The sequence below is a fragment of the Miscanthus floridulus genome, chromosome 18 (assembly GCF_019320115.1).
Source record: "Miscanthus floridulus cultivar M001 chromosome 18, ASM1932011v1, whole genome shotgun sequence".
NCBI classification, from domain to species: domain Eukaryota; kingdom Viridiplantae; phylum Streptophyta; class Magnoliopsida; order Poales; family Poaceae; genus Miscanthus; species Miscanthus floridulus.
Window position 1 is genome coordinate 118,879,338 of NC_089597.1, and position 22,086 is coordinate 118,901,423.

General features: G+C 46.0%; 1 protein-coding gene and 2 pseudogenes across 1 annotated transcript; 1 reads left to right on the top strand and 2 right to left on the bottom strand.

Moving 5' to 3' along the window:
* Positions 1-2: 2 nt before the first annotated feature.
* Positions 3-4,895, top strand: LOC136524479 (uncharacterized; annotated as a pseudogene).
* Positions 4,896-7,269: 2,374 nt separating this feature from the next.
* On the bottom strand, positions 7,270-9,383 carry LOC136522072 (uncharacterized; annotated as a pseudogene).
* A 1,991-nt stretch (positions 9,384-11,374) lies between these two features.
* LOC136521010 (FBD-associated F-box protein At5g18780-like) lies at positions 11,375-13,435 on the bottom strand. The gene is made up of 3 exons (XM_066514733.1): positions 12,390-13,435; positions 12,077-12,250; positions 11,375-12,002 (listed from the first exon to the last, which is right to left on the bottom strand). Exons 1-3 carry the CDS (start codon positions 13,368-13,370, stop codon positions 11,667-11,669), a joined length of 1,491 nt encoding a protein of 496 aa, XP_066370830.1. The 5' UTR covers positions 13,371-13,435; the 3' UTR covers positions 11,375-11,666.
* Positions 13,436-22,086: the final 8,651 nt, after the last annotated feature.

The following is a 22,086-nucleotide window of genomic DNA, read 5'->3' on the forward strand; positions in this document are numbered from 1 at the left end:
CAATGGTGCCGCGGCTGCTGACATGCTTTGGGCGCAGGGCGGCGCGACGGCGTCGGCGCCGGACGACGCGACCACGGCCGAGGGCGAGCACCAGGAGGCGGCCCCGGGCCCGGTGCTGGTGGAGCTGTTCGCGTCGCAGGGGTGCGGGGCGTCGCCCGAGGCAGACGCCGTGGCGGCGCGGCTGGCGCAGGACTCCGGGGACGGCGTCGCCGTCGTTGTGCTGGCGTTCCACGTCGACTACTGGGACTACCGCTGTTGGAAGGACCCCTTCGCGTATGAGCCGCAGCCGGTTGCCGATGGCGATGGGCCCCAGCGCGTCCGTGTGGTCCAGTCCCCGGCACTCCACCTCCATCACACTCTCTCCGTCTTCTTCCTGCTTGGCCAGCCGCTCTGTTTCGTGTCCGTTCTCTACTCTGGGTTCCTCCGAGTAGAAGCCGCTCTCTGCCGTGCTGTCGACCTCGCGGATCTCCGGGGCATGGGCGTCGTCGTTCTCCACCGCGTCAGACTGCAGGGGGTCGGTGCCGTGGATCCTCATGCTCGGCCAGGCGAAGTTCGCGGAGGTGACCTCGGCGCCCCGACGGCGCGCGCTGTCGGCCATGGCGGCCACGGCCTCACTCTCGTAGTCGTACACGGGGAGTAGCTGCTTCCCATGCCGGAACGCGTAGGACTCCGCGAGGAGGCGGAACGCGGTGGTCCTGTTGGCGGTGCACACCATGGCGTACTCGTCGTCGGGATCTTGAGCGACGCAATGATGCGCCTGGTGACGGCGTTGTGCCCACCGCCTCCGGCGTTCCCGTTGAGCGCCGCCCAGCGCGGCGGCCATGGTGCGAGCCAGGCACCCACATCCCGCCGCCGGCCGAGCTAGGCGCAGCACCCCTACAACCCTTCCCAGCCCGCACGCGTGCAACGCTGCGCGGTCGGCCGGAACGAGCAGCAGAGCAGAACCATGCCTTGCTATGTCGATCTAGCTAGCTTGATGACCTCACCGTGAAGTCATGCCCACACCTTATACAACCATTTTCCTTTAGAAAAATAAATTCAGAAATACTTTAAAAATACACTTATACTGATAATTAACCTTCACCATTCATCTCTAGATCTGTGGCTAAGATTAAAAGATCTCATACACTCATACCAAGGGTAGTTTAGACTTTTTCCAGCATAGATTAACACCGTTAGAGTTAAAAGTGGACGAAATGGTATGAAGGAAAAGAAAGTTTAACGTCATGGCATTAGAGTGCGTTCGAACTTTTTAATAGCCTATAAACTATGACCATCTTTCATAATAACACACGGCTAAAAAAAGGCTCCTCTAGAAACCCTTCGCCATCCTCTCCCTCTCACTCTATAAACCGATGCACCAATTTTGGGTGATGCGACTGCGAGCCTGCGGCCAGAAAAAAAAGGAGCTGGGCCATTCAGGACCGAAGCATGGACAGTCAAGCAGACCAGGCGTGCTGCCAGAGTTTTGGGCTCTTGGCCCATGCGTAGAATTTTTTTTATTTTTAACACTTTTTATAAACTAATTTAAAATTTAATATTGTTTTTTTTCTAAAACTAACACGTTTGGCCGCGTCTATTTCCCTGGCGCGACGAAACATATATGCCGCGCCATGCATGGTGGCACAGCGAGGGAGATAACGTGGCGACGACCGGAGCGCTGACCGGTGACGTGGCAAGTTCTGTCGCGCTACCGATCTTAGCGCGGCACTGACGCGCCAAGTCCCACGGCGCGGCAGAACCTGGACGCAGACAGAAGCCGACCAGCCTCAATTGCAATTGAACATGAGCTGAACAACTACAAGTGTCACGACGCATTGAAACGAATATGAAGAAAAAAAAATAGAGTCAATGCATAAGTTGACAAGTTGCCACATAACATTTTCATTGGTTCGACATAACCAACTAAGTCTGTAAGTTTCGGACGACAATATTCGTTCGACATAACAAACTAAGTCTTAGGTGTGTAAGGATCCCTCAGACGTCTCTGTCTCTTCGGATTTATAGGCAACACATTGGGAGTGTAGCCAACGTCGGTGTGGTCGTGTTGCCGGTGCGTACGGCTCGTACCCTGCAAGTATATGATATGCACGATTACTTATAATCTTTATGATCGTTAGTTCATGGAACCTACGTATTTAAAGAAACTACATTTTGTTACTACCTGTGAGGCTCCTTGGGTAACCAACGAGGCACCACCTAGCTGACACATGCCGATCTCGTCCTGCTGCTAAGGGTCCCACTGGTGGTGCTGTATACGTAAGCCCAGGGGGTCGTCGTCGTCCTCGTCGTTCTCGTTTACAGGGTCCTTCCCAACGCTATGATTTGGTGGTGTACGCACAGCGGAAGCGGCATCTATCACCGGCTGAGAAGAGTCGACTGGTGTCCTCAAAGAGCCAGAAGACGTGCCACCCGACCGCGCCGGGTAATCGGGTTCCACCCAAGGAGTGTCCATGTAGCTCAACTTCTGAGCTAGCTTCCTGCAGCTCCGCTTCACCTTCTGCATAAATAGACGTTAAAGTCAGTGCATTTTCCAAACGCACATACACTGAAGAAACATTTTTGAAACGAACAAGTTTATGTTTATCTCCACAAAAGCCTCGAGAATACTTGGCCCCTGTCCTCTAGACTCGTGAAGCCGAAACGCTGCTTCGTTGGACAGCCTTGATAATTGTGTCGCTTGGGTATTGAAACGCGGTTGGACAGTTTTAGTACACATACTTAATACCAAATGGATAATAAATTATACCATTCGAGTATCTTACCACGTATTTTTGAAGCGGGGCTCTCTGTAGTTGTGTGTCGTCCCTAGTGGCAACGCCGTATACATCTTCGATCACATCTTCCTCGTCGTCCTCGTCAATCGTCTCCTCGTAGACCTGTGAAGCCACCGCAGGTACTCGTCGAAGGTGTGCTAGTCGTGTGGGGGACCCGCATCGACCGGCTGCCGGTCCCTGGTCTGCCACAACTGGATGTACGTGTTGTGTGCCACATGCCAATCCTTGGTCTTGTACCTCTTCCTGCGATCATACCTGCAACAAAACGATCGTTAGTTGTACCATATACATCTCTAAATTGTAGCTTTGTTATTAATCGATAACACACCCGTCCAATTCTTGGTTGGTGGAGTAAAGCAGTGGTGGGTAGCCTGTCATTCTTCCAAACTGCCTGCAAACCCTGATGGGCAAGTGAATCTCAACCACGTGGAAGAAAATAAGAGAGACATTGCAGCGATACTCGTCTGACTCATCCCTAGTGACAGGACTCAGATAGTCCTAGAGCTCCAGAGCATCCCAAGGACACCAATGCACCTGAACATTTCGTAATTGAGTTAGGTTGTGATATAGTGTACATCGAACAAGACACATGTATGATAGTAAAGAGTGTGTAACCTGATACTGTGTCAAGACGTCGAGACAGTCCGTGTACTCTCTATACTTGCGCCTCGGATTCCCTCTAACTAACTCTGCTTGCATCCAGATATACAGAGCTGTAAGGAGTGTATCCTGCCCGTTCTAATGCTGCATTGAACACGATAATGAATTAGCCATTATTAATTTCATCATATGTAACTACCTTGAAGAATATAGTGAACCGAAGTACTTATAGAAAAACCAGTAACAAGGGGTCTCCCAACGGGTCATCGTTCCCAACACTAAACCTGGAGTAGGCAGAAGCAACCCCCAAGGTTCGCATACCCTGAGGTGCGACGGCAGGCAACGCATAGCTGTCGATACGTCCATACCAGGACTGCGTCGCGTGGGAGGGACTATCCTGTTACAAATTGATAAACAAAGAGTTAGAGTATTCAAATTAACAATATTCAAATTAACATTATGTAGCATTGCAAAAATTAAACTACTTGTTATGCAATACGAACACAATATAAAAGCACATGTATATATTCAAAGTAACATTAACAGACATATTAAACAACTTCACTAGAAAAATAAGCAACTTCTATGTATAGCTGTTCAGACACAAGACAACTAGAAGATGCCATAACTGCATTTGGTATATAGCTTTCCTTTCTTTTTCATTGCACTGTTGATTTACAGTATATAATTTACACAATCTATAATTGGGGAGATGCCATAACTGCATTTGCTATATAGCTTTCCTTTCTTTCCTCTCATGATAGCCAGTTTTCATCCACCAGAAGCGACGACCTTTCCCCACTCGCTCCCCACATTTAAGCATTTACGCCCAACTTGAAAAGATAAATTAAAGCCACGGCTTCGCGCTAGCGAGTACGCTAAAAGCTTCTTTACCAACTTTAGAATGAAAACGAATACGGATAATACGAGAAGCTATTCACGGCACCGCGCTAATGAGTATGTTAGAGGTTCTGTTACTAACTGCTATACGAAAACGAATAAATGTATCTATGAGTGGATGAACGTATCTATGGACAATTTAGGAAAACAAAACCATGGTTTCGTGCCGCTAAGTATGCTAAAAGCTTCTTTGCTAACTTTAAAATAAAAATAGATACAGATAATATAGAAAGATAACCATAGCCCCACGATAATAATATATATACTAGAAACTTCTTTGCCAACTCTAAAACGAAAGGTGATTAATATATTTTACAAAAGAAATTTAACAAAACAAATATCCCTAACAAATACCTATATGATTTTTTATAAAAGTTTGCTGAATTTTGCAAATACCTATTTGCGTGGCCGGAGGGCGTGGCGGGCGGCCGAAGGGGGTGGCGCGTAGGCGTGCGGGCACAGCAGGCGCAGCGGGCGGCCGTGACGTGCCTGGCGTGGCGGGCACGTGCGGGCGCGACGGGAGTGGCGCGCTGGCGAGCGTGGCGCGGCCGGCGGGCGCTGCCGACGGGCGTGCGCGGCGACGGGCAGGCAGATAGAGGGAGGGCGGCTCGCGGTTAGGGATTGCCGCTATATTATCCCACGGCTGACGTAGTATGTCAAGAAAGATCCAGCTGATGGTGTTGCCCAAGGCATCTGGGAATAGGAAAGCACCTGGGACTGCCGCGCTAAGATCGGTGGCGCGACAAAACCTGGCACGTAACCGGTCAGTGCCTCGGTCGTCGCCACGTCATCCCCCTCGCCGTGCCACCATGCATGGCGCGGCAAAGGTGTTTTTTGCTCGCCGGGAAAATAGGCACGGCCAAAAGTGTTAGTTTTGAAGAAGAAAAAAACAGTGTTAGATTTAAAATTAGTTTACAAAAAGTATTAAAAATAAAATAAAAAATCCATGCATAAGCCTTGTATAGGCAGTTTTTATTTTTATTTTACTCTCCCTTTAAGAAAACTACTTCTTTTGTTTCCCATAATAAGAGAAAAAAATGCTTCCAATAACAAGCAGCCTGCAGCCTTGCTAGTCAGTAGCCCATCGAAAAAAGGTTTTACAAAAACATGATGTAGGTCTACACCCAGATGGACAAATTTAGAATCATACTTGAAATGATCAGGCATTATACATATAAAGCTCATACATGAATAGAGTTCACACACAGCAACAGTTTTGACCATTAGGCTGTCTCCAATGATGGAAAGAAGTGTGTGAAATCCCCAATAGCAATGATTTTTTCATAGGAGTATTACAGCAATGAATTTAAACCACCAAGTCTAAGTAACACAAAATGAAAATGATGATTCCATAATTGTATGCATAAACTTCTGAACTCTGATTCAAGAAATTCACCACCCTGTAATACAGAAACAAAAGAACCAACAGATCGACAAATTAATGTGGATTCCTTAATGCTAAGTGCTACGGCATCTGAACGTCGGAGATACTAGTGAAGTATTATGGCATCAGTCTTATGTAAATGGAAGTGTTCACGTAGCAAATCAAAAGTAGTGTTTAGGACTGAGCTAGTTTCATTTTATTTTTCGACAATGTTTCAAGTACTGAATTTTAGTCAAGCATTGGTGGACTGAATTGTCAGTCACTGAGTTATCATAAGTAATCAGAAAGTAAAGCACCAAACTAAAAGGAACATACAGGGGGAAAACCTTGAAAAATTGACATAAATTGTGCCACACTGGATGCATAAACAAATCCAGCAGTAAATAAAGACTTGAATAGGAAGATTTTCATTCTTTCAGATGATAAGTACGATGTTCAAAATAGAAAACGTCATTATTGAGAGTCTTGATAAATGACAAGAAAACAATAAGAAAGATAAGTAAACATTGAAGAACAGCTATAAGAAATACGGCGAGAAGCCCTCCCCACCCACCCACACCCACACCCCCGCACCCGTACACATACGCCCCACAGGACTAGAGTAGACACAAGCTCCAAATAGTGGATTTAGCATTTCAGTTAGAAATCACATAATTTCCATAGCAAAGGGAGATAGTGAACCATTTAAAATTATTAACAGAAAAACTGTTACCAAATACGTACTTCTCAAGTTCACATTCTATGAGACCATGACTGTAGCAACAGATAATTATATCCATCACTATCAGCATTGCACTTTGTATATCAATCAAGCTACTTCTCGAAAATTACCATATCAAAAATATATGTTGGGAACAAGGCTACAAAGTCATGTAAATAAATGCAGACCTCCCCACTTTGATGCACTTATACCTCAAGGCAAGAAACCAACAACATATAACATTATCACTAGTATTTCTCATCCGCAATTTTGGTTTCTTCATATTTTATCAATATAAGAGCTAGAAGCAACAGGATAATTCCCTAATAGTCTGGTATTCTATCCATAGGACTCCAACTAGACTCGTCATTAACAACTAAAACTTGATACTTCAGAATGACATGGTTGAGTTCCAAGGTAAATCTTCACTCTTTCCTACTGAAACTGTGAGATGTTCTCACTCAAAAAATAAAGAGAAAAGAAACGATAATCTTTGATTTTTCAGCCCTCTTTCATAGTTACAAGGTACAATTGAATGATGGAAGCATATCCAATCTCCCGTGCACTAGCTTTATTTCAGGTAAAATCCCATTTCTTGATTAGTCCATAGTAAAGGGATTAGCATCCATAAATCATGAAAATTATTGATAAAAAAGAATTATGTTACTAATTTGCTTCTCTAGTTCACACTCCATAGAAGTCACAACAAACAACTAAATTCATCACTAGCAGCATTGCACTTTGCCACTCTGTATATCAATAGGGCAACTTCCTGAATATTACCTTATCGAAAAATGGCAAAAAGACTACAACTCATGTAAATAAGAAAAAACCTCCCCACTTTGATGCAATCTGATACCTCAAGGTAACAAATGAACAAGGAAGAAGACCGACAAGGCGACAACATATAGCATCATCAATATGTCTGATCCACAACTTCATTCATCTTTGTTTGAATTGTTAAATATGATACAAAGCTGCTTCAATTCATAGGGATAATATGGCAAATACAAGATGCAAGTGGTATCAAGACATGAAAGCAAGCACATACAGGACAGGATACCATGCATTTTAACTTTGCTAGTAGTAATATTGAAGAAAGATATTAACAAGAAAACATTGCTTTTCATATATTATCTATAAGAGCTACCACCAAAAGGATAGTGAACAGATAGTTATTACTATCCAAAGGGCTCTGACTTGACTGATCACTGACAATTAAAGCTTGGTAAAAACCTCAGAATGATACGGTTCTGTTGCACCATCATCAAACTCCCTAAACACTATCTTGCCACTGGCCAAAGCTTCTTTGAGAAGCAAAACGCTTGCTTCTGGTACACCGGGCAAATCCAGTGGAGTGACATTGGGTGAAACTATTAATAATTTCCACAGGGAGCTAGCCTTCCTCAATAGAAAACTGACTAGCTGCACCTCAATGCAGCACCAATTGAAGTTCGTGACCTTTACCATCACAAGGTTCTCTAAGCCATCCTGCGGTGGCTCTTCCCTCACCTCATCAACAGAACCTTTCTTGGGCAAATATTTAAATGTCGGGAGCTACAAAGATGAACCATAATCATCCACAAGCATTACAATTAGACAAGATCTCAGGATGACTACGAAGCAATGGAATTTAGAAAATATTGAAGGTATACCTGCACAAAGAGCCTCTCCAGATTAGGACATTGGCAGGCCTTGAGGAACACATAGAGGCCAGCAAGGTTAACAGTTTCCATTTCTAACATGAGTAGCTGTAGCTCTTTCAAACCGTGTAAGTTGAGACTGGGCCTTGGGGCACTTGGTCCAATATTTGGCAACGAAGAGAAAAGCTAAAAAAAGAGAGGCATGATTAGGTTAAAAGACCTTTGTATTTTTATTTTTTATAAAATCAAACAACTTGTAGCAAGGTGATTAGGAGACCAGATAAAATAAAATCCAATACAAAGAACATACCGGGAGGGCATTGCAACATATGGTGAGGACGTTGAGGCCGGATAAATCCTTTGGGAAATAACAATATTTCAACTTATGGTTAACCTCTTTTACTGGGTGAGTAAACCGAATATAAAGATCAGCAAGCGCGGTGTGGCTTTGAACGAAGAACGGCATCTCGAGGAAGTCGCCACTGTAGCTGAAGGAGCCAAGTCTAGGCAAACAGGCCAAATTCGCTCTGGTGTATCCGTCGCACTCCACGATTGTGACGCTCCTCAGGTTCCAATGCATGATGGTCCAGCGTCTCTTGAAGTCACAATGGCAGCCGCACAGCGCCATGATTTTGTCAAACCCCACCTTAATGGGTTACTGAGTAGAGCCGGATGACCTCGAGAGCGTGGAACGGCTGGGCGTCCTTGTAGTACATGCTGGAGATGCTGATGCGGCGGAGCGCGAGGCGCGCGAGGAGGCGTATTCGGTGAAGCGTCGGAGCTCCGAGGACTTGAGCTTGCTGGTCTCGACGACGAGGGAGAAGCGGTCGAGGCGGCGACGCGGGCGCGGCTCGCGAGCCAGCGCGTCGAGCTCCCTCAGTAGGGCGTCGCGGGAGCGGAGTTGGACCTCGACAGAGGCGGGGTACGCCCACCGGCCCTTCCACAGGTCGCGCCACCCGCGCGCGAGCGCCCCCGTGCGAATGGCGTCCTTGAGGGGGGAGGTGCGTCAGGATGTGCTGCCGCAGCTCGTTCGGCAGCGCGGAGATGCGATCCACCGCTTCGCATCGGTCCCCAAGCTCATCCACCCTCTTCCTCTTCTCTCCGCCTCCGCTGCAGACGCCGGCGCCGCCGTCGGTGCCGATCGCCATCTCCCTCTCGTTCTCCAATTTGGGATAACCCTCTGTGGCTCTGTCCCCCCGACCTGCTATCGAAAAAGAGATGGACTGTTGAACTGGGCCGAAACTGATGCCCAGGGACGCTCAAGCAGACCCACGGAGTGCGGACTTAATTTTGAGCTTTCGGCCCATGCCGCAATGCATAAACCTTGTACTGGTATGAACGTTTTCTTTTCTTCTATTTTCCCATTATTAAGAATACTTCTTTTATTTGAAATAATAAAAGAGAAAAAAAAACTCTTACGGCTGGATTCTTGCTAGTCAGTACTTGGGCAAAACAAGATGCATCTCTACAGTAGGTGGCTAAAACTTCGGAATCACACTTGAAAACGATCATGCAAAATATAATAATAAATAAAACTCATACATGAAGAGACTCCACAGCAACAGTTTTTGACCGTGAGGCTACATAAAACTAATCAGATGATGAATATAATAGACTAAGTAACACCAAAAAGAAAAGATGGTACTGGTATCAATGATAGTATGCATAAACTTCTGAACTCTAGTTCAAGAAATTCACCACTCGGTAATGCAGAAACCAAAGTACTAACATATACTAGTTAAATATTATCCTATCAACTTATTTAAATTAAAGTTGTTGAGTTAACAATAATATCAAAACTGGTGTTCAACACTGAGCCTGCTTTCATTTTATTTTTCAATAATGTATGCAGTACAGAATTTTAGTCCTGCACTGGTGACTAAATTGTCTGTCCTTGTCTCCCTGAGTTATTTTAATATAATTGAGGTATCAATCAACCATAAAAAATATCCTAATATAATTGACTAATTGAGCCTGGCTGCATTGTATTATGTTTAGCACTACTATATATCTGAAATATTTTTCTTATAATTATATATGTGCATTGTTCAAAATCCTAAATTCACCTATGCTGAATGGAACCTAGAGAACTACTGCTCCATATAAAAGATTGCTGTCAGCATCCATTGATTCTGTGATTCATGGATTCAGTATTTGTTCAAACATACCGATAAAGTTTTATTAAGTACGTACAATAGGTCATTGAACTTTGCATGCAGTACCAGCTCGACTTAAGCAGAAAATAAGTGTAACTTGAACTGATGCTCATGTATAGACAAGAAAAGCACGCGCAATTTGACTGCAAAAGCAAGCTCGACTTCTGGTTCTTTTATAGTACCATGCACTTGCTGAAGCATCAGAGCATCAGGCCCGAAACATAAAGGTAGCCGGTCCTGGTAGCGGCAACACAATGAAGAAATGGCTTCATCATGAGTAGAAATATTACATAAAAAAAAACAATGATATCAGATTCTCTGCCCACATTCATATTTAAGAGGCACAAAGCTCAATTATAATTATAAAGTGTGCTAGGTGCACTAGCTATAATGTTCAGAAGTGTTTTGATAATTATTGAAAGCCTTAACAAGAAAAGAATAACACAGAAAAGTAAACAGTGCAGGGTACCTATAAATATAACAAAGAAATATGTCTAAGCTGCCCCCCACCCCACCCCACCCCAACAAAAAAAAATGTTACTTAAAGTAGACAACAAGCTCCAAAGAGCAATTTAGTATCACAATTCATCTATTTAATGACATAAAGTTATCCAATCTCCCATGTGCTACACATATTTGAGTAGAAATCCCTTTTTCCATGCGGTGCATAGCAAAGGGAGATAGAGAACCATTACTCAATTAGCAACCATAAACCATGAAAAATCATTGACAACAGAATTCTGTAACCAAGTTTGCTTCTCTAGTTCGCACCCCACCCCATGGCAATCACAACAGATGATTAAATCCATCACTATCAGAATTGCACTCTGTTTATCAATCAGGCTACTTCTTGAAAGTTATCATATCAAAAAATGTTGGCAACAAGACTACAGGCCATGAAAGTTAGTACAGACCTCTTCACTTTGATTCAATCTGATACCTCAAGGTAAATATCAACAAGAAACATAACCGATAAGATATAACACATCATTATGGGAGTTGCTATATTTCAGGTGCATGAATTTGCAGGCACCAATTTTATACAATCAACAAGTATAATTAAAAGGACAACTCACAAGAGAAAAGTCATACTTTTTTTTCTATTAGCCAAATAAACAATGAAAAATTTACATGCTGCCTGAACAACAATGAAAACTCAGGCACCTAAAATATAGGAGAAGTGTGATCCACAACTTAACTCATATTCGTTTGAGTTGTGAAAGATAATATGAAGCTCCAGAGTTGCTCCGATTCATCGTCATAAGGATAATATTAATATGTCAAATACATCATGCGAGTGGTGCCAAGACAGCAAAGCAAGAGCATATTGGAACACCATGCATTTTTAATACTTCGCTAGGAGTAATATTCAAGAAAGAAATTAAGGAGACAACATTGGTTTCTTGATATCTTACAATTTTCTCAGTAAGAACTGCAACCAAAATGTTAATGTCCTGATAGGCTAGTATTACTATCCATAGGGCTCTGATTCGACTGGTGACTGCACTATAGATTGATATAGGCCTTATGATATGGTTGAGTTGCTGCATTATCAGACTCGGTAAACATTATCGTGCCATTGACCAAAGCTTCTTTGAGAAGCGAAAGGTCCGCTTCTGGTGCACCGGGCGAATCCATTGGAGTGACATTGCGAGAAACTATTAACAGTTTCTGCAGAGAGCTAGCTTTCCTCAATAGAAAACTCACTAGCTGCACCTCAGTGGGGCACCAGTTGAAGTTCATGACCTTTATCATGACAAGGTTGTCTAAGCCATCTTCCGGTGGCTCTTCCCGCACCTGATCAATAGAACCTTCCGTGGGCTTTAATCTATATGCCGGGAGCTACAAAGAACCATAGTCAAAAAGACAGGATGACTATGAAGCAAAGAAATTACAAAGGCATTGATTGTGTTAACCTGCACAAAGAGCCTCTCCAGATTAGGACACTGGAAGGTCTTGAGGAACAGATACAGGTTAGCTAGGTTGACAGCTTTCGTTTGTAACATGAGTAGGTGTAGCTCTTTCAATCCATGTAAGTTGAAATTGGGCAATTGGGCACTGACCCCATCATCTGACAAGACAGATGCACCCTAAAATAAAAGGCATGGTTAGGTTAGGAAACCATGATTTTTGTTTCTTTCATATTTATGGAAATCAAGCAACTAAAAGTTACTCCTAAGTGACAAGAAGACCAGAAATAATAAACAAGATTGAATTCGGAGAAAGTACCGTGAGGGCTTTGTAACTGATGGTGAGAACGTTGAGTCTGGATAAATCCTTCGGGAGAGATTTCCTCAACTTATCGATATGCCACTCTTTCATCGATACTGAGTCATATAACTGAATATAAAGATCAGAAAGCACGGCATCGCGTGGAATGGATAAAGGCAAGTTGGAGAAGCAGCCGCTGTAGCGGAAGGAGCGCAGGCTAGGAACACGCACGAAGTCCAGACTGGTAATCCTATCACAGCCCGCGATGGTAAGACTCCTCAGGTTCGGCGGCAGCCTGTCGAACACCAAACCGTTACAGCTGCAGCAGCGCAGATCGAGAGTGAGGAGGCTGGGGCACAGCGCCATCATTTCTCTGAAAGCCTCCCTGCGGAAGGAGACCGATGCGAGCCGGATGACCTCGAGAGCGTGGAATGGCCGGGCGCCCTTGTGGTACATTTTAGAGACGCTGATGTGGCGGAGCGAGAGGCTCGCGAGGGCCGGGCTGGACAGCGGCAAGTGGAAGTTGAGCCTGCTCGCGGTCGTGCCCTGGAGTGTCTCCACGTGGAGGTCCTCGACGCCGCACTCGGCGGCGTAATCGAGAAAACGCCGGAGTTCCGAGGACTTGAGATTCCAGATGTCGACGATCAGGGAGAAGCGATCGAGGCGGCGGCGCGGGCGCGGCTCGCGCGCCAGGGCGTCCAGCTCCCTCCGCAGGTCGTCGCGGGAGCGGAGGTGCACCTCGACGGAGGCGCGGTGCGCCCACCGGCGCTTCCACAGGTCGCGCCACCCGCGAGCGAGCGCCCCCGTGTGGATGGCGTCCTTCAGGGGGAGATGCGTCAGGATGTGCAGCCGCAGCTCGTCAGGGAGCGCCGAGATGCGGTCTGCGCGGATCGCATCCGATCCCGCCGCCTCACATCGGTCATGCTCATCCACCTTTTGCTTCTTCGCTCCGCTGCCGCTGCCACCGCCGCCGCCGCCGCCGCCGGAGTCAATCACCATTACCCGCTCGTCCCCAATTTGGGGAAACCCTTCTCCTTCTCCCCGCCCCCCTCACCCACCCAGAAGTCCAGAACCCAGAACCGATGCGCCGCTGGGTGTTGTGAACCTGCGAGCCTGCGAGGTTAGAAAAGGAGTTGGGCCATACAGGGCCGAAACATGGACGCTCAAGGGGGACGAGGCGTGCTGCCAGAGTTTTGGGCTCTTGGCCCATGCGTAAGCCTTGTATTTGTACAGGCAAACTCTTATTTTATTCTCCCTTTATTAAGAAAACTACTTTTGTTTTTCCCATATAATAAGAGAAAAAAATTGCTTCCAATGACCAGGCGGCCTGCAGCCTTGCTGGTCAGTACTCAGTAGCCCATCGGAAAAAGGTTTTGCAAAAACAAGATGTAGCTCTACTACTACACCGAGATGGACAAAGCTTTGGAATCATACTTGAAATGATCAGACATTATACACAAAGCTCATCCTTGAACCTTGAACAGAGTCCACACACAGCAACAGTTTTGACTTTTGACCATTAGGCTGCCTCCGATGATGGAATGAAGTGTGTGAAATCCCCAATAGCAATGATTTCTCAAAGGAAGATTACGTACAGCAATGCATTTAAACCACTAAGTAACATAAAATGGAAATTGTGATGTCCATAATAGTATGGATAAACTTCTGAACTCTGATTCAAGAAATTCACCACTCTGTAATGCAGAAATAAAGTACCAGCAACCAACAGATCAACAAGTTGATGTGATGTGGATTCCTTAACCCTAAGTGCTATGGCATCTAAACATTGGAGAACGGAGATGCCATATGATAGATGATAAGAAAATAAGAAGACAGATAAGTAAACATTGAAGAACAGGAAATACGGCTGAGAAGCCAACCCCTCCCCCCACCCACCCACCCACACCCACAAAATAACATACACAGACACCCTATAGGGCAAGGGCTACTACATAGAGTAGACACAAGCTCCAAATAGTGGTTTTAGCATAACAATTCAGTTTCTCATCCGCTGCACCTTATTTGAGGCAGAAATCACATACTTTGCTTTGGTCCATAGCAAAGGGAGATAGAGAACCATTTACATTTATTAACAAAAAATTTGTTGTTAAATACTTCTCTAGTTCACATTCCATGGGACCATAACATCACAACAGATGATTATATCAATCCACTTCCCAAAAACTACCATATCAAAAAATATATGTTGGGAACAAGACTACAAGTCATGTATATAAGTGCAGACCTCGCCACTTCGATGCAATCATACATCAAGGTAAAAAACCAACATAGAACATTATCACTACTATTTTCTCATCCATAATTTAATTCATCTTCTTTTTACAGATGATACAGAGTTGCTTCAATTCATAAGGATAATATGTCAATACATGAAGTGGTACCAGGACATCAAAGCACACACATACGGGAATACCATACAATTTAAATACTTTGCTAGTAGTAATATTCATGACTCATGAGTCATGACAGTAGGGAGACAACATTGGTTTCTTCATATTTTATCAATATATAAGAGCTACAACCAAAAGCATAATTCCCTGATTGTCTAGTATTATTACTATCCATAGGGCTCCAACCAGACTCGTCACCGAGAACTAGAACTTGGTACTTCAGAATGATATGGTTGAGTTGAAGCATCGTCAGACTCACTCAGCATTATCTTGCCATTGGCTAAAGACTCTCTGAAAAGCAAAAGGTCTGCTTCTTGTACACCAGGCAAATCCAATGGAGCGACATTGGGAGAAACTATTAACAGTTTACGCAGGTGTCGGGGACCAATACTAGGGTACCCAAAGAGGAGGGGCTAATGGTCGTTATACATTAATCCATTCAGTCAGTCAAAGGTGCGACTACAGCTCCAACCGACATCAAGGCCGTGGGCTCCACCTCGCCCGACCTCTGGCTGCGGGCTCCGCCTCGCCCGACTCCAAGGTCATGTGATCCACCTCGCCCGACCTCTGGGCGCGGGCTCTGCCTCACCCGACACCGAGGCCGTGGGCTCCGCCTCGCCTGACCCCAGGTCGTGCGATCCGCATCGCCCGACCTCTAGGGACGGGCTCCGCCTCGCCTGACACCGAGGCCACGGGTTCCGCCTCGCCTAATGTCTGAGGGCGGACTCTGCCTCACCTGATGTATGAGGGTGGGCTCCGCCTCACCCGACGTCTGAGGGCTAGCTCTATCTCACCCGATCCCTCGGGCATGGCTCCTAACAAAAGCTCAAGCCGTAGCCAACCACTATGGGCCAGAAAGTACAACCCAAGGTTAAACTTATGGCATCGTGCAGAGAGCGGTCACATCTCAACATGACCCGCCCCCACGACATGTCATTCCAGGGAACTCACATCACCCACTGTGACGGACGCGTGGTCACTATGCTGCCTACTCCTTGAATGGCCGCTGATCAGCACACTGGTTCACCGCGCCGCCCGCTAGTTCGGAATGGGACGTCATGACCCGCTGACAACGCCAGGGCATGGCATCTTCTAGCGGACAGGCGCCCAGCATGGAGCTGTCCCTGTCACCACCTGCCGTGTCAGCGGGTCCCGCGCAAAGGAAAAGAAAGGTCCGGCGACCTTGAAGGACTTTCTCTCTCTCGTTCTTCTCTTTTCTCCCGTTGTAACCCGTGCTTTCCCTTAGCCTATAAAAGGGAAAGTAGGGCACCCCACTAAGGGGCATCGCACCGCATCAGATAAAAACCACTAGCATCGAGCCTCGAACACATAGCCGAGCAGTGACTAAGCTCTCGGTACCCCTACGTTCTTTCCACCAGAGACTTGGGACCTATCCCTCTCTCGCCCGGTTGTAACCCCTACTATGAACTTTTCAGTGCTAGTAACACGAGCAGCAGCAATGAACTGGACATAGGGATATTCCGCCTGAACTAGTATAAACCTCGTGCCCTCTTAGCACACCATCCAAGCCAGACGCGCAATATTAGAAATTTACTCGTTGGTGTTTACTAAAAACACCGACAGTTGGCAAGCTAGGTGGGGCCTTTTGCGCATCTCGACATCCACACCAGGCCTCGGATGGCTAATCGCAACATCAGCTGGGTCCCAAGCGCGCACGTGCGCTTCGGGGACCTGGACTTCATTATCACAACAGAGGGAGAGTTGGCGATGGCTCCCGCCGTTGTCCAACCTCTCCACTCCGTTGGCCTCGACTCGATCGCTGAGGCGCTTGAGGAGCTGTAGCTACACGTGGCGGAGGCCCACTCCCCTAGGAGCAACTAGCTCCTCAACTTCGACTACGGGAGGTCAGAGCGCCAGCTCGACGCCTTCCTGAGACCTCGACCATCCCAGGAAGACCTGTGCCACCTCACCTTCTTGTTCGTCAACGTCATGGCGCAGCTTGTCAAAAGGGAGCCGCGCTCTCTAGAATACCTCATCTGGAGCACTCCCAACAGCGCTCCCGTTCGGTCTTCGTAATGCTACAGAGACCGATGGCCACCTTGTCGCACGACGCACGCCTCCGTCCCCCTTGAACGATGAGTTTGTGGGGATGATCGAGTATATCACGGAGTCTTTCCATGACCTCCTCATGGGAGAATCAGAGTCACCCTCTAGCTTTGACTCTAGCAAAGGGAGCCATCACCCCTCTCGTGAGTGTTTCATGATGAGTACCCTCGAGGGACACGTCGAAAGCATCCACAAGGAGGAGGCTACCCCGACGAACAACCTCGATGATGAGGTCGAGGGGGAGATAGGAGCCCCACCCCGCCTATGGGTAGAGCAGCTGAAGGCCTAACACCTTGAGCTCGAGGAAGCATGACTCCATCTCGAGCAGGAACATGAACCGGAGGATCATCGCGGACGATGAGGCTCTCCCACACTTTGCCCGGGTGAGCCAAAACATCGCTGCTGCGGTAGCCTTGCTCTGTGGGCTTTCGAGGCCCACGATGCCCGAGGATAGTCGGGCCTACCGTGAGATTCACACACTGCTCGAGCGTGCGGCGGCGCAGTAGGCTGAGAGCTCACTATCTCGGCGACATGAGCTCGATGCCAGCTAGCGCACACCCTTAGGGTGACCCGACAAGGATGCGTCAGTCCACCAGGCACCACAAGGTGGCAGGCGGTGCACCATGGCCCTAGTGCATGAGCAGCTCGGTCGCAATCGCGACACACGCGACACCCTCGACGCCCACAAACGTACCCATGATGTTTTGAGAGAGGGAGCTAGCCATGGCTATCACCCTCATCGTGGCGGATGCTACGATAGCGATGAGGACCGAAGCCCAAGCCCTGGCCTGCCGGGGCCTCAGGCCTTCGGACAACACATCCTCAACGCCGCCTTCCTGCCAAGGTACCGACCACCCACCAACATCCCGAAATACTCTGGGGAAACGAACCCAGATTGTGGCTCGAGGATTATTGGCTTGCCTGTCAAGCCGGTGGAGTAGATAATGATGATTTCATTATCTGCAACCTTCCATTGTTCCTGGCCAACTCAATGCGAACATGGTTGGAACACCTTCCGCCCAACAGAATCCAAAGTTGGGCGGACCTAAAAGAGATCTTCGTGGGGAACTTCCAGGGCACTTACAAGCGCCCTGGGAACCTATGGGATCTCAAGAACTACCGACAGAAGGCTAGAGAAACCCTTCATAGGTACATCTGATGCTTCTCCCGGCAGTGCAACAAGTTGCCTAACATCGCCGACAACGATGTTATAGGAGCTAGGATGTAACGGCCCACGAACCACCAAGGAGCTCCTCAACATCGCCACTAGCCATGCCTCAAGCGAGGAGGCATTTAGAGTGATCTTCGACCGCCTAAAAGGCAAGGCAAGGCGGGACGAGGATGCCGGCGAAGGCGCCTCTAACTATTCCATCAAGTAGAAGAACAAGCAGCGGTGCGAGGGCTCATTCATGGCCGCCGCTGACCGCAAGGGGGCCGGAAGCTCACGGAGGGTGCTTCGGACCACTTCGAGAAGCTGCTCAAAGGGCCATGCCCAAGCCATTCCTTCCCCGTCAAGCATCTATACAAGGATTGTGGCCTCATGAAGCGGTTCTTGTCTGGAGGCTTCAATAGGGGGAGCATGGGAAGGACCCTAAGCCAACTGTGGACGACACCGAGGGGACGGACAGCGGCTTTCCGAAGCCAAATGGCTGCCTCATGATCTTTGGAGGGTCGGCGGCCTATGACTCCAAGCGTCTGATTTTTTTTTATTTTTTAGCCCTTTTATGAAAAATTTTCACAAATATGCCTCTGGAGGTAAGATTTTAAAATCTGGACCCTTATCTTGGTGCCATCGTTGCTGGCGCCGAGCTCTTAGGCTCGATGCAGACGTGGCAGTGACATGGTAGGCAGCTCAACACCATAGATCTTGGCGTCGAGCTTGGCACCATGATCTATAGTGTTGAGGTGGTGTTTTAACCCTGGCCCAACCTTCCTGCCCGAGCCTTCTTCCTCTTCTTTCTCCTCCCTCTCGGGTTTTTTTCTCTCCCCACTTCGCCCTACCTCACGAATCGGCATATTGGACCTTAGAAACTTTGATTTGATCCGTAGATCTTCAAGAGCAAGGTATCCTTGCTCCCCTACTAGTTTTTTTTTGCATCGATTCGGTATATATTAGTCGGATTTTTTAACTTAAGAATCGTCATTACTTAGGGTTTCATGCAATTCTTAATATTTGTATTATACAACCGTAGGATGCCAAGGCATGAAAAACTAGCAAACCAAGGTAACCTCAACGCATGTTGTTATGTTATGGGTTCATTGTTGTGCATTAAATGGGAAACCCTAGGTTTAGGGTTTAATGTTAATTGCTTTCGGTTCTTAGAACAAAATTGGTTGAATTATAGTTATGGCCGGATGACCAAAAATGCCTTCGACCCATTGCCTCTGCCTAGTGGTGTGTAACAGAACCACCCAATTTATACAAGATCAAGTACGGCTGTCCCCACTAACATATTGACACACGCATACTTTCACTTATATAAACCCGGTAGTCCGCCGAGTGTCCCAAAAGACCTCGGTAAATCAACATCACAACCAAGATCACGTGATTAAGCAAATACACATCACATACACAGGGTTGCAGCGGAAATAATATTACAAATGGGTTCACAAATAATAGTACAAGTTTGGGTTTCAAAACCGCTTAGTAAAAACAACATAGCTTTCAAATGATTACATTAATATAAGTTCCAAATATATGGCTAGCATAAGTGACATCATCCGACAAAAGCATATAGATGAGAAGTAAGTATAGAATCACCGAGCCCACCGGCGGTTAGCCACCATCTTCAACAGGCCAAGAACTTCACCTACAACAAGGTGGGATAAACCCTGAGTACTCGAATGTACTCAGCCAGACTTACCCGTCGTAAACCAGAAATAAAGTGACACCAAGGATTATGCAAGGCTTTATTTAGTGGGCTAGCTGACTCATTTGCGAAAAGCATAAGCTATCATGAAGCAACCATTTTAAGTACTTTGCATCATCTTTATTATGACCTATCCATCTAGGTAAGCACCTATACTATAGCAATCACTTGATTAACCAATAACATCCAGTTACCAACTTAGATTTAGCATATCCCATACCATCCATATAACCATCAGTGTTCCATCATAATTACTACGATGCTGTAGCTCGAGTCAAGTGCTCACTATCCAGGAGCGATGGCGATTCGAATCAATTCCTAACCAGCTGGTGATTTATTCCTCACACAAACCACACTCACCGATCAAGTGAGCTACAGATCACTAATGACACTTTCCAAGTAGCCACGGGATAACAATCATGGACCACACTACCCAGGGACCGCCCGACAGCCAGGACACACCTTGGGCTCATTCTTCGCATCCCTGTCATACCCCCTTCAGCACCAGTCTTCCAATCCGAGTTTATCCCGGCTTGAATAGTGTCACTAGCTTCACGGTCGAAAGGTACTTTATTCGGCCAGCTAAATGTGAGGCATACGTTCAACATGACAAGAGGGACGAGCAACGATCGGTCCTTAATTGACACAGACGAAAAACTAACAGCACCCCAGAACCCTGTCTGGTTGCCTCCAACTTTTTCGTCCGGTCTCCAATTATCCATCACACATGGTTAATTCCAGGATATCATTCTTTCCATAGTTAAATTCTTCTAGTAATCACCTATAAATGTAGGTGACCGAAAATCACCGATCGCTACCGGTCTAAGCAAGGCTAAGCAGTTATTCGATCCCGACCTAACAGGGTAAAAAGGTAATAAGGTAGGCAAGGATAGTAATAAATGCATCAACGGTTTCAATCAACTCCTACAACTTAATGCAACAATATATAAACTCATATATAGAAAGAATTGCTTTTATAAAGTAGGAGACTTAGAATGCTCCAGGGCTTGCCTGGGATTCCACACTTAGGTTAGTGTTTGTTAGATGACACTCGCTAAGTGAGCATCTCCTGTCCTAGCACTTGTCCAGTCCTTCCACCTTCGGGATAGGTCCACCATACACCGTCTTCGGGTTCGGCTCCAACATCACATCCTTCACGTGGTTCATCTAGCGCACCTAGATGAGATGCAAGATGCAAGTGCATGAATATGAAGAATGGTAATACAAGAGGCATCACATAAACATTCAAGACAAACACAAGATTATGCAAGACATAGACACCAATAGCTATTTAACTAACATCACACAACTAACTATAGAGAGCAAGCACATCAAGCATGACACAAGTTTTACAAGGTCATAAGTATCATAACTTGACCATCAACAAGGGCATAAGCCACACTTAGCAACACATGGAGTAAACAACCACAACTAGCATATCTCTATTTCTGGACTAGAAACAACAGCTTCATGTTTGGATCATAACTACCAATAGCCATGCAACAAGACATTCTGGAAAGCTTATGGAATTTTCTACAATTCATCTTTAATCATATTAGCATGATTCTCAAGTTAACTAAGTCAAATATACCCATTTACAGAAACTGGTCCACAATTGACAGAGAGCAGCCATTTCTGAAACCCAACTTTAGACAGGCATAACTCACAAACCACAAGCCCAAATACCACCAAATTTTAACAGCAGCTAGATACATGAAGTATCTACAACTTTGTTATTATCACCAAAAGCTCATTCAAATCCTAACTAGATCAAACACTAGCATCTTTCAGATCTGCTCAGAATACAATCAAAACCTGACAGAAGACTTAAAAGTCATGTAACTCCTACACTATCTGGCCTATGACCTTACAATTTTAACACAAGCAAGATCATGAAATTTTCTACAACTTTTGTATTCTCTACAACCATAGCAAACATCATTTACACCACTAAAATAATTGCACAAGCAAAACTGCAAATGCAACCCAACAGCAGTGGTACAGAAAACTGATAGGAACTTCAGAGAAGCATAACTGGAGTTCTAGACCTCCAACAAACATGAACCATAACTTTTTGAAAAGCTTAGGAAGTTACCTACAACTTTATTATTCTCATATTAAGATGATTCTATAGTTAGAAGGGTCAATTAATCCAATAATTGCATCTCTGTCCAAAACATAGATAGAGACTGACATGCCACTTTAAACAGCTATAAATGGAATTATACATGTCCAATAAATGTGGTTCTATACTTTTTAGAAATCTTATCAATTTCTAAACAACTTTGTTGTAAACACCTCAAGCTAATTCTACTATTAAGAAGGCCCCACAGTAAGAACAAGGAAACCCTCTCTGGGTTTGGGCAG

Excerpts from the sequence above, each read along its gene's own strand:
- LOC136521010 (XM_066514733.1), bottom strand. The coding sequence starts at position 13,370 with ATGGTGATTGACTCCGGCGGCGGCGGCGGCGGCGGTGGCAGCGGCAGC. Across the intron at positions 12,251-12,389 it reads TCAGTTACAAAGCCCTCACG|GGTGCATCTGTCTTGTCAGA; the intron begins GTACTTTCTCCG and ends CTTTTATTTTAG. Across the intron at positions 12,003-12,076 it reads TGGAGAGGCTCTTTGTGCAG|CTCCCGGCATATAGATTAAA; the intron begins GTTAACACAATC and ends GGTTCTTTGTAG.